Below are 14,062 nucleotides of genomic sequence, written 5' to 3'. Positions count from 1 at the left end.
TACCTTTCATTATAAATCAACTTTTGTTTTTACGCGGCTGCAGCAGCACAACAGACAGACACAGACACCATGGTTTATTATTGATTGCGCAACGCGGCCATTCGCCGGTAATCGCGCTGCGCGCATTAAACGATTTTGCGGAGGCAGGAGGAAAGTTGCATGATTTACATCATATCCACGTTCGCGCGCTGCGTGCATGACCGTGCACGTACTCGTGCATGAACGCCCTACCGTGCTGGAGCACACCCCGTCCAACCGTGCCAGAGCGGGGGAAGCGCTCACACTAGTCAAATAATTTTATTTTTTATTATTAAGCATTTATTCTTGTTTAAAGTTTCATTTTGCACTGAAAACTGTTCATATATTGTTTGTTTAAAAGTAGTGCAATAACAATACAGATGCTTTCCCTAACATGATGAATAATCGTGATTACAATATTGATCAAAATAATCGTGATTATCATTTTGGCCATAATCGTGCAGCCCTACTAACAAATATCAGTGTTACCTTAATAAATGTACCTTGGACTGGCATTTTATTAAATCTTTAACACTAAAAAACAAAACAAAACAAACACATCTGGTTATCAACGTGAACAAAGAATGTTTTACTAAAAGGTTCTTTTTCTCACCTTATATTTCATCTCCACCTCATCATGTCACCTGTCTCGTGTATGCACAGTCTAAAAATTGCACGAGGTTTGCACATTCCCATCGTACATTCTGTTTTTATAAATACCAGTTCATGTTCAGAAAATGGCGTATGCATGGTTTTTGTGCGTACACATCTTTTACACATCTGGCCCCTGGTGGACTGAAAAGCTTCACGTCTGCGAGCCGCCAGCGTTGTGGGTTGATGGAGGTCTAAACACACACATCCGTTAACATGAGAAATGAAAGTGGCCCCCTCAGCTTCAGCTGTATCTGCTGTCCGTATATCTGTATAACAACTTTATCTAATTACTAACCTTGCTTTTTCGCCCCCTGCATGGCCAGTGGTGGAACTGCAGGGGACTGTGGCTTCTGGAGCCATGGCAGGGAAGGCAGGTTGTCCCCGTTGATCTGCTTTCTCTCGGTCACCAGTTGAATTTCCAGGGTCTGCACCGTCACTGGAAGCTGCAGATGCGAGTTCTGCGTTTGGATTGGCTGAGGGAGCGGCTTCAGAGGCCCGACTCAACAGCCCCATCCCTCTTGGTGGAGCAACATCGTTCTGATCTCCAAGTTCTCTTCCTGTACTCCCCCCACAACCCAGTCCCTCCACAGGCAGATCTGCTCCCTCTCTGCCCTCCGTCTGCTCCTCCTCTTGTTCTGCCTCCAGTGTTAAGTGAATCGAGTCCAGAGTGGCTGTCACAGCTTTTCTGCCAGGGGTGAGCTGGATTTGCTGGCCGGGCCCGCCCTGCTCCACTGGAGGGGTGGTGCGACCGCCAGCGGGGAGTTGATTCCGCTCTGCCAGGGCTCCTGGTAGGGCAGGGTTGGGTAGGAAGCTCTGGAGTGGGTTGATGCTAAAATCCGCCCGAGGGTCAAACCGCTGCTGCTGCTGCTGCGCTTGGCGCTCCGCCCGCAAGTGCGAGATGGCCATTCGGAGCGCTTCAAAGTCTGGGCCCGAATGATGCTGTGAGACCTCGTTAGAGGACGAAGAGGAAGAGGAAGGAGGAGTGACGGACTTTGGCACCAGCTGGTCAGAGAGTGGGGAGAGCTGGATGAGGCCTGGGAAGGGCTGCTGGTGGAGGTGTTGGTGGGGGGGTGGGTCGCTGGAGAAGGGCAGGTTATGTTCTGTGAAGGAGGAAGGAGAGAGTTCAGAGCCCAGCGCCGAGGCCTCGTGACTCAGCCGCCTGTTGCCCAGACCTGAGGACAGACGAGAGAGGACAGTAGAATACACAGAGGAATGGTCTGCTTCTGATGTTACTGTACAATGGTGTCTGTTGAAGTCAATGGTTCCACATTCAACTCATTGTTATTTACAGTCCATTTTCTATTAATATTAAAGCATCACAGGTGCTTCAATATTAAACACACATTAAACATTTTCCTCCTCAGCATCAACTAACTTCTGACACAGAAAAACCGCTGCAGCTTGTGGGGAGTTCACATTGGATTACTGAAAGCTGGTGAGGATCAAGTTGTCTTCAATTTTACATGAAAAATGTTGTAGCAAAGGATGAAAAGTATAACAGCTGAGCTCTTTCCATCAATATCCAGAGTCACAATCAAGTACAAAAATGTGCAATAACCACTGACAGTTTGCTCATGGCTGGACCTGGACAAGTCAACATGTTACTTGGTGGGACGGCTGGCGAGTGTGTTTCCTTCAACCACAGCCAACTTTATGACAGAGGAACTCAACCCCATGTTATAACTTAAGCAGGTTAATCCACTTCAGAGCTTTTTCTGGCTGCTTGACAACCTAAGTCATTTTTATATAACTCACTTAGCCTTTCTGTCTTTGTGTGTCTGGGTCAAGCTCTCCCTCCTCCAGCAGAAGCAGGGAATTTAACTGAAGAAGAAACCCTGATCTGTCCCTGAAAGAACAATCCGGGTCAGTCACAAGACAAGCTACATACCTAATAACCTATCAGCGACAACAAAAACTGTATCCCAAACTGGTTTCTTTGAACAGCATCAAAAGACAGAGGTGAAGCCAATTTCCCGTTTTCACTGGTGTACACTGGGATGTAAATAACGAGCAATTCAGAAACCAGATAGTGTTCAGTTAGAGAAAATGAGCCTTCAGATTCATTCCTCCTCTTTTTTGCCACTTGTCAAAATGTGTGATATAGGTCATTGAGTGCGATGGTTTCTCTGCATTGTGGCCACACTAATGATCAGAAAGCACTCCGAAATTTGACATATTTCTGTCTGCTGGTTTGCTTTACTCATAAAAATATTGCTACCTTTGCCCAACAGAGAGTAAAAGCTGACCTTTTAAAACCTGACTGACTGTCATGCTGCGGTGCAGTCAGAACCCATAGAGCGGTTGGAAAAGATGTCGGGGAAACCCATGCACTAGAAAAATGGCAAACCCTGAAAGGCAGGCACACAGTGGGGGTAACCTGAATGTCAAGATTCAGAGGTGTCTTCAAAAATTAGAGGACAGCACTCTCATTTCTGGGTCTGAAGTTTTATTGGCCTTCATTTGGCATCGGTTGTGAGGGCTAAAATGTCCAGTGCCAGTAAAACCTAAAACCCAAAAGCAGGGCTCTACAGTGCAGGCATTTCACTCGCAATTGGATCTAAAAAGAGATATGTGGGAACTGGAAAAGTCATTTGAGCACAGTGTGTGAGTAAAGATTACAATCTACCATAATCTTTTGTTAAAACGTTAAGGTTTCAGCCGAATACAAAACATATGTGATTATTAAATGACAGCAGAATGTGAAGTGATAATGACCAGTCTGCTAACAGAAAATCCACAAATACCGTATCTGGTTGTTTAAAACTACCCATTTTTACTCGCATGCAAACACAAAGCTTTTCCTGTAGCTGTTTCACAATAAAATTTTCATTCTGCTTCACTGATGGAAAGTTGCTTTTTGGGGTTTTTTGTTTCGTTTTTGCTTTGGTCTGGGGCATTTCTGCTTTTTCATTAAACAGGAAAGACATGCATCAAAGGGCCTGGGCCGGATTCAAACCCCGGCCACTGTGGCTTAGCCTTGGTATTATGCACTACATGGTGCCCCACCGGGAGGCGCCCCAATGGAGACGTGCTATTACACGTGCATACACACATGCAGTATAAATATACAGTTCGTTAATAAACTCTGTTACTTGAACATTTTTCACTGTGCTCCTAGATTTTTTCCATTTAGGAGTCACATGTGCTCCTTGGGGAAAAAAGAAGTTAGCAAAGGGCCGTGCCCCAAAGACAGAACTGCTTGTCCTCTGACGTTTGAAGACATACCTGCTTCTTTAGGATTCAGCGCCCATTTAAAAACACTGGAATTGAGCTTGTTTGAACTGTTTGCCTAAGATTCACAACAGCCAATCATCATCAGAGATGGCTTGAGGTCCTGCAGGTGTTTGCAGGTGGTGTGGATCCAGAGATGCAGGAGGGAGCTGAGCAGCAATGGAGAGAGGGGCTGTTTACATGGCAGTGGTGGAACCAAACCCCACTGAACTCATTAAGATGGCTAAATTCAAATTGGCCAGTCCATTTCAATCACTGCTTTGACGTGTTTCATCAGGTCAGAAATGTTGTCCAGCAGCTCCGTTTGGAATTTTCTTCTCATTTTTCTTCTCTCCTGCAGATGGGCAATCAGGTGTGCCAGTCACCACAACATACCAGTTAGCCAACATGCTAGAGCAACAAAGATCTAATAGTATATAATCATCATTTCATGAATGGAATTGCTGGTTAAAAGTAGGCTATTGTAGAGCACTTCATTAACTATCCATTTACTGAAACCAGTCCCTCTGCTTTCCTGTCTAACCAAGACTGATAAACCAACCCACACAAAGCTGTTTCCACATCACACTCAACTCCACAGGCACACGAAAACTTACAGGTGGCAAAGGCTGTAAAATGAGGCTGTAAGCAGACAGACAGTCACAAGATGGTAGAGACAGAGAGACACTTTAGCTTCGCAACAAGCAGCGCACGCCACAACAAAAGCTTGCGTTACAGTACCTGGCATAGACTACTGTCTGCAGCTCACCTTGAACCCATCATGAGTTCATGCTAACAAAATAACCCCAAATACTGTATCTGGTTGTTTAAAACTACCCATTTTTACTCGCATGCAAACACGAAGCTGGGACGACAGGCTTCGTTTAGGGCTGGGACGACAGGTTAGTCTCCTAATTCAATACTATCACAATACATGGGTGCTGATTCAATACGTATGCAAATTCTTAAGTACTGTGATTCTACAAATACACCATTTTCCAACAGGCCAAAAGAACACATGTGGACTGCAGGGTTTGTGTCCCAAACTGCATGGGATTAGCAGAAGGTGGGCATGTCTGCAAAGGGGAGAGCCGTGGCTGCCCAGAGAACCCATTTTCATTCAGAGATCTGGAGGTCAGAGGTCAAGGGACACCTGGCTATGCCAAACTTTAGAGCAATGTTTAGTCCCCTTGTCGACAACCTAGAATGACCAGCTTGGCATCAACAGATTCCTTAGGTTGTCTAGTGTCATATCATCTCAATATCTTAAATGGATTCAGTAATAAAAAATGTAATTTAAAAAAATCATAAGAAAGAATTACAATTCTTAAGGCTGATTTATGCTTTCGCGTACGCGTAGCTTACGGAGGGTTTGTGTAGCAAATGCGTCTCTTGCGGGTCCTGTGCGACCACTGCAGAGACTTGCCGCACACCTCCCAAAAATTGTAACTATGCAGACCACAAGAGCTATGATTGGTCCGCCAAACTGCATCATTTCCAACATTTCGCCCCTCCAGCTTCACTGCCTGCTGTAGTGTCACATTCCAATAGTTTTCACTTCACCACTTTGCACCTTCTGTTTGTATTGATTTGCACATTTCAATTATTTTGCACCTTGTTTGCACTATTGGTTTGAGAAAATAAAACAAGTAAGTTCTGTAAAAACATGACTGTTTATTTACAATGCCACAGATAAGGTTTTTGAAAAGGCTTGTCAGTGTAGGTAACAATATGATAATAATATATAGGCAGGACATTAAGTTGCCGTTGTTTAGACCGACAGGACGCAGAAGCATGAGAGGCGCACACCATCTACGTAGCAACTGCGTGCACGCGGCCTCCAGTGTCCGCAGAACCATAAATCGGCCTTCAAGTGAATCTTTTTTTCCCCTTCTCCTCACTCACAAAGCCCTCCATAACTCGGCCCCCTCCTGTCTCACCGACCTGCTCCACTACCACACTCCTTCCCACAGCCTTTGCTCCTCTGATGCCGACCTCGTCTCCACAGTACTCCAGAAAGCACTCTGTAAATAAAATGCATTTGCGGCTACACCCCTATTAACATGTGATTGCAATGCTTTATAGTGGTTGCTTATTTATGTGGTCTTATCTGTTTACTTTTGTTTTGTTTGCTTTGATGTTTTTCCCATATCAGCTACATTGTGAACCATGGACATGGAGACTGAAATAAAGAAATATTTGACCTGCCCCACCTCAAAGAGGAAGAGTCACTGAGCAGCCAGTAAAGACACAGCTGCTCCGCTAACCTCTGTCTTCAAGCTGGGTGAGTTGCATGTAGCATAGCTGAAAGTAAAAGTGTGCACATTCAAGCTGTTTTCTGGGCCAGGTGCAGGATAAAGATACGTGGAAATAGAAGGAGAAACCTATCTGCATGCTGGATTACAGCTCCAGGGACTCACATGACAGATAATTGTGTATCATTTGCCTGCTGAAGACTCCGTTGCCTTGAAACGTTGTGCAGGCAAATCAAGTGTTGGGAGCTGTAATCCAGCGTGTGGATATTATTCTATTTCTACTTTCTGAGTTGTGTTTTACCGGAAATCACACTCACAAGCTGATGAAGTTGTCAGTAGCTTTTGCACTTACCCTCTGCAGGTACCACAGCCTGTGTGGTTCTGCAACCACCTTCACATTTCAACTATAAATTTAGTACACCACTTCCTGTGGTGGACTGTTTGCAGGATATATATATATATATATATATATATATATATATATATATATATAATTTTTTTTTTTTACACCAAGCCTACTATACCAGCCACTTTTGCAGGTCAGCAACCATCATGAGTCGAGTTCTATTAAGGCTTTGCAAGAAACGTTACCTACCTTCAGGCAGTCCACAGCTCAACAATGTCTCTGAACTGCTAATTATATTTGTAAACTTACAAATAGAATACAGGTTTATTTCTGTCCTGTTTTTGGCTGAGAACTAATAATTTCATCACTGATTTATCTGGTTAGCTAGCGAGCAGCTAGCTCAGCCAGAACATTCTCTTAGTGACACAAATAATAGAAACAGAGTTGATTTTGAAGGCATGGCTCTGCTGTCAAGATGTTCAAAGAACAAATCTATGCAAACATGAGAGATCTGACTCGGCGTGAGAACCTTCCACATATGTGATATAGCCTGAGAGCTGCAGGTCACTTAAAGCAATACTCCAATGTTTCAGGCAAAATACTCTCTTTCCAACTTCCCCAGACTGAGGCAAGAAGTTCAATACCAAGAAGATCCGCCACAAATTAACCACAACTGAAACCACTCCTTTGTTTTTTATGTGTATTTCAAATCCACATAACTCACTGTGTAAGTGAGACCACTTCAGAGCTGCTGTAAGGTTTATTTTTTCACATTCAGCCAGGCTAGTAACTCTTAGAACCAGGCTAGTGACACTTATAGACTTCAAGTCTTTATGCTAAGCTAACACAAAATAGTACCCATTGGAACTGAACCACTGGACGTACAGAGGTGAAAATGCTATTGAACATCTCGTCTCAGTCTGGATAAGTTGATAAAAGGGTCATTTGCCCAAAACACCGGAGTATTCCTTTAACATAGTTACAGTATCACAGATACAGGGCATTAGCCAACACAGTATGAATCTGGAGTGCAATGCAGGACGGGACCAGAGAGCTGCAGGTAGAGGCATTTAAAGCAGTTTAACAGCACGTAGGGTTAATGTACAGGGCGACAGGTAGCGATGCAAAGAAGCAAAATGGGTGTGTGCAAAATGAGCGAGTGGCAGCTTTGTTTAAATGGCCCACGTAAAGGTGTACTGTTGGATGTCTAGTTCACCTGAAATGACTGCTGCATCCTGCCTCAAGTCTGCCTGAAGCTCCACCGCCAGCTAGCATCTATCTTGTTAAAGGCAGAATGAGTAGGATTTCCCTAAAAACAACATAAAGACTCCTAAAACATCACTTCTGAGCCACTAGAAATGTGTGCTGATGTGTGTGTCTGCATTTTCTTGCTGTGCTGAGTGTGGGATTCATGTGGGCGTTAGCCTTTGGGCAGCGCATGTGTACTTCCAATCACAGTGCGCAGTGCCAGACCGATAGTACCACATCTGACAGGAATCTATGAAAATCGTGGACGGCGGACAAAAGGAAATATGGCTTCCACCTGCAAGTGGAGAGGATGACTATGAGCGGTGGGCAAAATTTTTTTTCCTGGGATGGTGACCATGCATTTTGGGTAGGCATTACATTCTTTTGCCATCCTTGAAAAGAAAAACTCGCTGCCAGCAGTTAGCTTAGCCAAGGAGGAGGAGTCAACTTTGAATGTTGTGTTTACAAGCTGCAACCAACAAATCCTACTCATTCTGCTTTTAACCAACTCATTTGCATGCTAGCTCATCTATCTAGTAGTAACTACATGTGAACATTAACATCTGTACAATTAGCCATTCACCACTGGATCTCCATGAAAGAGCAATACGTGGTTAACAGCAGATTTGTGACAACTGCAAAGTGTCTATTCTAAACATCCAGCTGGCTGGCAGGAGATCTCAAAGTGATGTTGCACTTGGGTTGAGTCTGCTTTGATACTGACCTTTGGGACTGAGCAGGTCATTTGCGTTTGGGTGCTTGTCCTTGACGCCATGGTAACCGACCAGGCAGGTGAAGTTGTGCGTGATGTCATGAATGCTGGCGACGATGATGCCATTGCTGGAGCGGTTGGGGAACATCTCAGAGTGACGCTCTGAGGCTAAAAACAAGACATATATCATTAGAACTGGTATTAACATGAATGGGCATGTGTGTGTATATATGTGTGTGTGTGTGTGTGTGTGTGTGTGTGTGAATACCAGTTAGGAAGATGGTGTGTCGGTGCTGTGTGTGTCGGGCCTGCAGCTCTATCAGACAGTCCAAGTCGGGTGATTGGTGGTTCATCATGTCACATCGATGGTAGGGGAGGAACTCCACAATCAGACGCTTCTGATAGGCTGACAGCACATCCAATAGGCTGGCTGCATCTCGCTTGAATCTGACATCCAAACACACAATCCCATTAAGATACTGACACACAAAGCACCCACATATGTTTTACCATGATCCAAGACTAAATTTGTAGTAAAGCTTTGCAGTTTCATCACAAATCTCTTAACAACCAGTCTGTCTCCACCAGGAAGCTCCACTGGAGAACTGTCTGTTAGTTAAAGGACTATTCCAATATTATGGAGTATTCTCCATACTCTTTTTCTGACTTACTCAGACTGAGACAAGATGTTTCATATCATTTTCATTTTTGGTTTTGACCATCTTGTCCCAGTCTGTGTAAGTTGGAAAAAGTGTAATCATGTCTGAATATAAAGTATACACTCAATGTCCACTTTATTAGGTCCACCTGTAAAGTCTAATGCAGTTCAATGCAACAGCTCTGCTATAAATGTTTTCTGTTAAGAAAGTTTATAATGTTCAGATTCTGTTGACATTGTGGACATTCTGCATATATACTGTAACTCATAATATTGAGTCTTTTTCTACTTACAGTGGCAAATAATTACAGTGTTGTTCTGTTGCACTACTCCAACTCTTTCTACTCTTATTTACATCCTACATTATATTGCTATACTTTACTGCCCACTGTAACAGCCAGTTCTCCTCCTCCACAGGGATCACTGAAGCTGCATTTTGTTTTATAGTAGGCAGTGTAATAAATAGTAATATCACACAGATTATATTTAAATATCTAGTATTTCCAGTGAACCCTCCACTTGTTAGAGTGCAGGTTAGGCTCTATTACAGAGTACAGCTGCAGAAATAGCACCTGGCTTGTTCTTTCAGTTTCTTCTGGGTTTTGCAGTGGACTCTCCACCTCCACATGCTCTCTGGTGAACTCTGCTGTTCCAGGAACATCAGCAACGCAGCCAGATGATCTGTGGGATCCACAGCAGTAACCACATCCATTAAACATGAAATTAAATTAATTTACAGACATCAAGAAAGTAATTCAGAACAGCAAGAGCTTCTATTCTATGCACACCACTTTGTTTCCTTACGTTAAAGATGAGGCTAAGGAAGGATGAAACCTTCATGCTAAGACTAATAACCTATAGAATAAGGGAAACATGTTCAAATGCCTGTCTTTAGTCTGATGTGTTCATGTCAAATGTACACGACAACATAAATTATGGAGTAAAATGTTTTATTTTGGGTTATGGTGTAAAAGAGTTGTCCTGAACTCTTGAAGCATTTCTAATCATTCTTTCACACATCATAATACGGTGGGTGCCCTCCCCTTTGAAATTCATAATCTGACTTTAAAGTATTTTCTATTGCTATGAGTTGTCAAGATCAAGAATAATGCAATCCTAAAGCTGTAAAACCACTGAAGGCACAAGATGTGCACATTTTCAAACAAACCAACTACTTTTAATGGCCAAGACAAAAGAACAAGCAGAATGAAAATGGAAAAGTAGTAGAAATAAAATTAATAGTTTCCAAGAGATTAGAAAGATGGACCAAAATAAAGTATTTAGTGCTAATTGCTGATATCTGCAGCTACTGCAGCAAGTCACAAATTGAAAAAAATAATTTTTTGCATAATAACAATGTAAAAATAAACTTTGGTAAAATTCTGCTTCAAGCTAAAAAAGGTTGCTTGGTTCGATTCCCGTCCAATACCGTGTGTGATGAAGTCGGGGCTGAGGACAAACTCATCGGAGACGATGTAGCCTCCAGAGACAAACAGCTCGTTGTAGGTGTTGTTCCTGATGTCCTCCAGACTGTCAATGCCCACAAACATGACTGTGTGGAGCCGCTTCAGAGACACCAGGCCTGGGATCTGCTCACAGACACACACACACACACACACACACACACACACACACACACACACACACAAAAACAATGTGAACCCAGCTTCAGTCTTTTATATTCATGAACTAGTGGTCTGCAAAGTGTCATTTCTGTGTGTGTGTGTGTGTGTGTGTGTGTGTGTGTGTGTGTGTGTGTGTGTAAACCCATCGGTACCTTGTGTATGTGTCGTGCTATGTCTTTGTTCTGGATGATGACCAGTAGTCTGTTCTTGGAGTTTTCTTGTTCCAGAAAGGCCACGGGACTCTGCTCCACATTACCCTGCCTCAACAGGTACTCCTATCTCACACACACACACACACACACACACACACACACACACACACACACACAACACACACACACACACACACACACACACACACACACACACACAAAATACAAATAATTTTAGAAACCTATCAGAGGCTGACTAACATGTTGGTGGTCAAATGGATTTTGGATTTTATACCACCAAGGCTTAATTGATCACATGCCTGAAAACTTGATGAAGAGGGAACAGAAACTCTTGTTGCACAGAGAGAGCGACTGGCCTGGCATCACCACACTAATTTGCAAATGCAAAGTTCAGTTCATTTTTGATTTCCAAGGAGCTTTATCATAGACAAAGGGCATTATCAACGGTCACAGTTAAAATTCCTCTGGATACAAATGGATAGACCTACAATCAATCAGAGCGGCAAAACGACGCCATCTCTTCAGCAAGTAGAAAACATATCAAGGCCAAGTTTTTAATGGAGCAGCCTGGGTTCGATTCTGGGCCAAACCCTTTGCGGTTCATCACTCCTTCTCTCTTTTGTAAAGCAAAAATGCAAAACAAAACAAACAAAAAAAAACAAAAAAAAACAACGTATGAATAAATAAAAATAATGAAAGCTCTCTCGGCTGCTCAGGTGAAGATGAGCACCGATGATGCAGCATGCACAAACTACAGGTGACTGGGCTTTTATTTGCCGACTGTGGCAGTCAATGAGTCCAGATGGCCAACCATGGGTTTAGTGAGTCAGGGTTTAATTAGGGCCCGAGCCCGTTAGGGTTATTACATTATATTATCAGAGGACTGCGTGGTTATACTTCAAGTCATAATGCTGATTTTGCAAATACTGTGTACATGTATTATTACTCTCATAATAAATTTCAGTTTCTTTTGAGGAATGCAGTTATTTTACTGGAATTGTCAAGGTTAATCACCATTTTTTCTCTGTGAGCAACAGCAGCTATTACACTACTAGTACAAAAACTAAAATAGTTATTTAGGCATTTAGGTGTCCATATGTATTTATTCAGTTATTTTAATTCATTCTTCACACACTGAAGTATGCTGCCCATGTGCTTACCCTGACTTCATCATACACCTGGTCCTCTTGCTCAGTTCTGTGGAAGTAGAACTGCAGTGAGTTCCTCTTGACGTCTTTGATGATCTCCACCAGGCTGCTGAACACCTCAGGCTGCAGATTGCTGATCAGTGAGCTAAGGGCCGGCGCCGGAAGAGCGGGGCCCGTGCTGAACCCAGGGGCCGACACTGATGCTGAGCATGAAATCGACTCGTGCGGGGAGGGTCCCACTTCTAGAGGATCTGTCGGCTCTGCAGAGTGACGAACACCTGTGAACCCTGGAAGTGTCACTTCGCAGTCTGGACCTGCCAGTCTGCGAGTTCCTCCTTCTCCACTGGTGGAACAATATACAGGCCTGTTGCTGCTGTTATCTTGTGCTTGTCTTAATGGACTGGCTTCATGTGAAACTGTTCTTTTGATTTCTAGGCTGTGAGGCTGCTGTGGTAACCAAGGAGGTTGTGGGGACTGGTTAGAGGCTGGTAGGTGGACAGAGCCAGGTAAGGGTGACCCCTCTAACTTTCTTGAAGAAGGATTATAGGAAGATGGACAGAAAGATGCAGAGGTAGCGACAGACAAAGGGACATGAGAGGATGGGACTGAGGGGCTTCTGCTGTTTGTATCACAAGGACACTGTTGGGACACAGAATTTGGCAGCCACAAATCACCTCCTCTGGATGACAAAGGTGTTTTACCAACCGAAGAAACAGTACTAGCACCTGCAGGTTCGCCACAGCTAGCAGACACACCACAGTCTCTGCTACCATGAGTGTTACCTGCTCGAATGCTGGCCACAAAAGCACTGATTGTATTAGCCAACAACTGGTCATTAGCATCAGTGAGGCTGCCGGGAGCCTGATGGTGAGGCCAGTTGCTCTGTGAATCAGTTAGAACACTGCTAATGCCATCTTTTAGCGAGGTAACATAGTCCTGAACAGGGGGGCAGGGGTTGTAGAAAGACACATACTGGGAGAATGGGGTTAGTGGTGCTTGTGGCAACATGTAAGTGCACACAGAGGTTTGTGTGTTTGAGGCAGGACGTGGGCACTGAGGGAAGCTGTAGTGTACACTCTCCTCCTGCAGGAGGTGCTGCATCTCAGAGGAGAAGTCGGCCAGATGCTCCTTCACGATGCTGTCGACATCTCTGAGTGAAGGCTGACGTTCTGTTAGTTTTTTTACTTCCTCCTTTGGTTTGTTATCATCCACCCCCTCCATTTCTTCCACCGCCTCCTCTTCTTTCCTCTCATCTGCCTTTGGTTCCTGTTTGTTTTCTGCTTCTTCGTCTAGCTTAGTTTCTTTCCCTTCCTTCACCTGTTCATTTTCTACCTCTATCACCTCCCCCTCTTCCTCCTCTGCAGCCTCCTCCTGCTTCTCAGTGGGTTGTGGAGAGAGGCCTTTCCTCTCTGGGGCTGGAGAGTGGGATGGAAGGACAGGTTCTTCCTTCTCCTTCTCCTCTTCTGTCGTCTGAGGTTTCTCTTCTTTGTTCTTAATCACTCCTGCAGGACACAGATTTCGTTAAACTGGGAACACAGTACAAAAAAAAATTGAACATCACATACTTAACAATTGACATGCACAGATTTTCAGATGTTTCATGAAGACAGTCAGTTGGATGTGGGGAATACATATTTCTGCTGACATTATGCTGAACATTGTGTTCAAAATACTGCCATTTTCTTTCCAGCTGTTCTGGTAAACATATTTGTCCTGGGGCAGTGGTGGATGTCACATCATACACTGGGCATATGCAAACAAGTTCACACATGCTCTCTTCAAAATTTACAAATTTGTTACATTCTTCTTTGCTGTGTGTTGTTTGCTGTTTCTGTCTTGTAGAACGTCACTAGTGGTATAGTGCCCCCATGATTTCCAGAAGTACTGCATCTTGTGTTTGCACACCCTACATATCCATTAGCATTCAGGACATGTGCACAAAGTATAGACCAAATGAATGCAAAATGCATATAGCAGCTATCCTGAACATGCATACACATAAAATTACACCAAAA

At 43.7% G+C, this 14,062-nt stretch overlaps 2 protein-coding genes across 4 annotated transcripts in view; both read right to left on the bottom strand.

Moving 5' to 3' along the window:
* The window catches only part of LOC115359829 (zinc finger protein 585A-like), a 1,044,768-nt gene that overhangs the window by 163,501 nt on the left and 867,205 nt on the right, over window positions 1-14,062 (bottom strand). The gene's annotated exons all lie outside the window — the stretch shown is intronic.
* Window positions 1-14,062, bottom strand: part of tasora (transcription activation suppressor a) — a 44,644-nt gene that overhangs the window by 4,251 nt on the left and 26,331 nt on the right. For 2 of the 3 annotated variants that reach the window (XM_030052373.1, XM_030052374.1), the window contains exons 20-26: window positions 12,060-13,549; window positions 10,879-11,001; window positions 10,531-10,690; window positions 9,674-9,782; window positions 8,712-8,890; window positions 8,456-8,611; window positions 968-1,844 (exon numbers count right to left, since the gene is read on the bottom strand). In XM_030052373.1, the coding sequence (XP_029908233.1) occupies window positions 968-1,844; window positions 8,456-8,611; window positions 8,712-8,890; window positions 9,674-9,782; window positions 10,531-10,690; window positions 10,879-11,001; window positions 12,060-13,549 (3,094 nt within the window). The remainder of the gene's footprint in view (window positions 1-967; window positions 1,845-8,455; window positions 8,612-8,711; window positions 8,891-9,673; window positions 9,783-10,530; window positions 10,691-10,878; window positions 11,002-12,059; window positions 13,550-14,062) is intronic. The other variant, XM_030052375.1, reaches the window with a different exon arrangement.

The sequence above is a fragment of the Myripristis murdjan genome, chromosome 5, assembly GCF_902150065.1.
Source record: "Myripristis murdjan chromosome 5, fMyrMur1.1, whole genome shotgun sequence".
Classification (NCBI taxonomy): domain Eukaryota; kingdom Metazoa; phylum Chordata; class Actinopteri; order Holocentriformes; family Holocentridae; genus Myripristis; species Myripristis murdjan.
The sequence above is the reverse complement of the archived record's forward strand: the minus strand, read 5'-3'. Positions and strand labels throughout refer to the sequence as shown.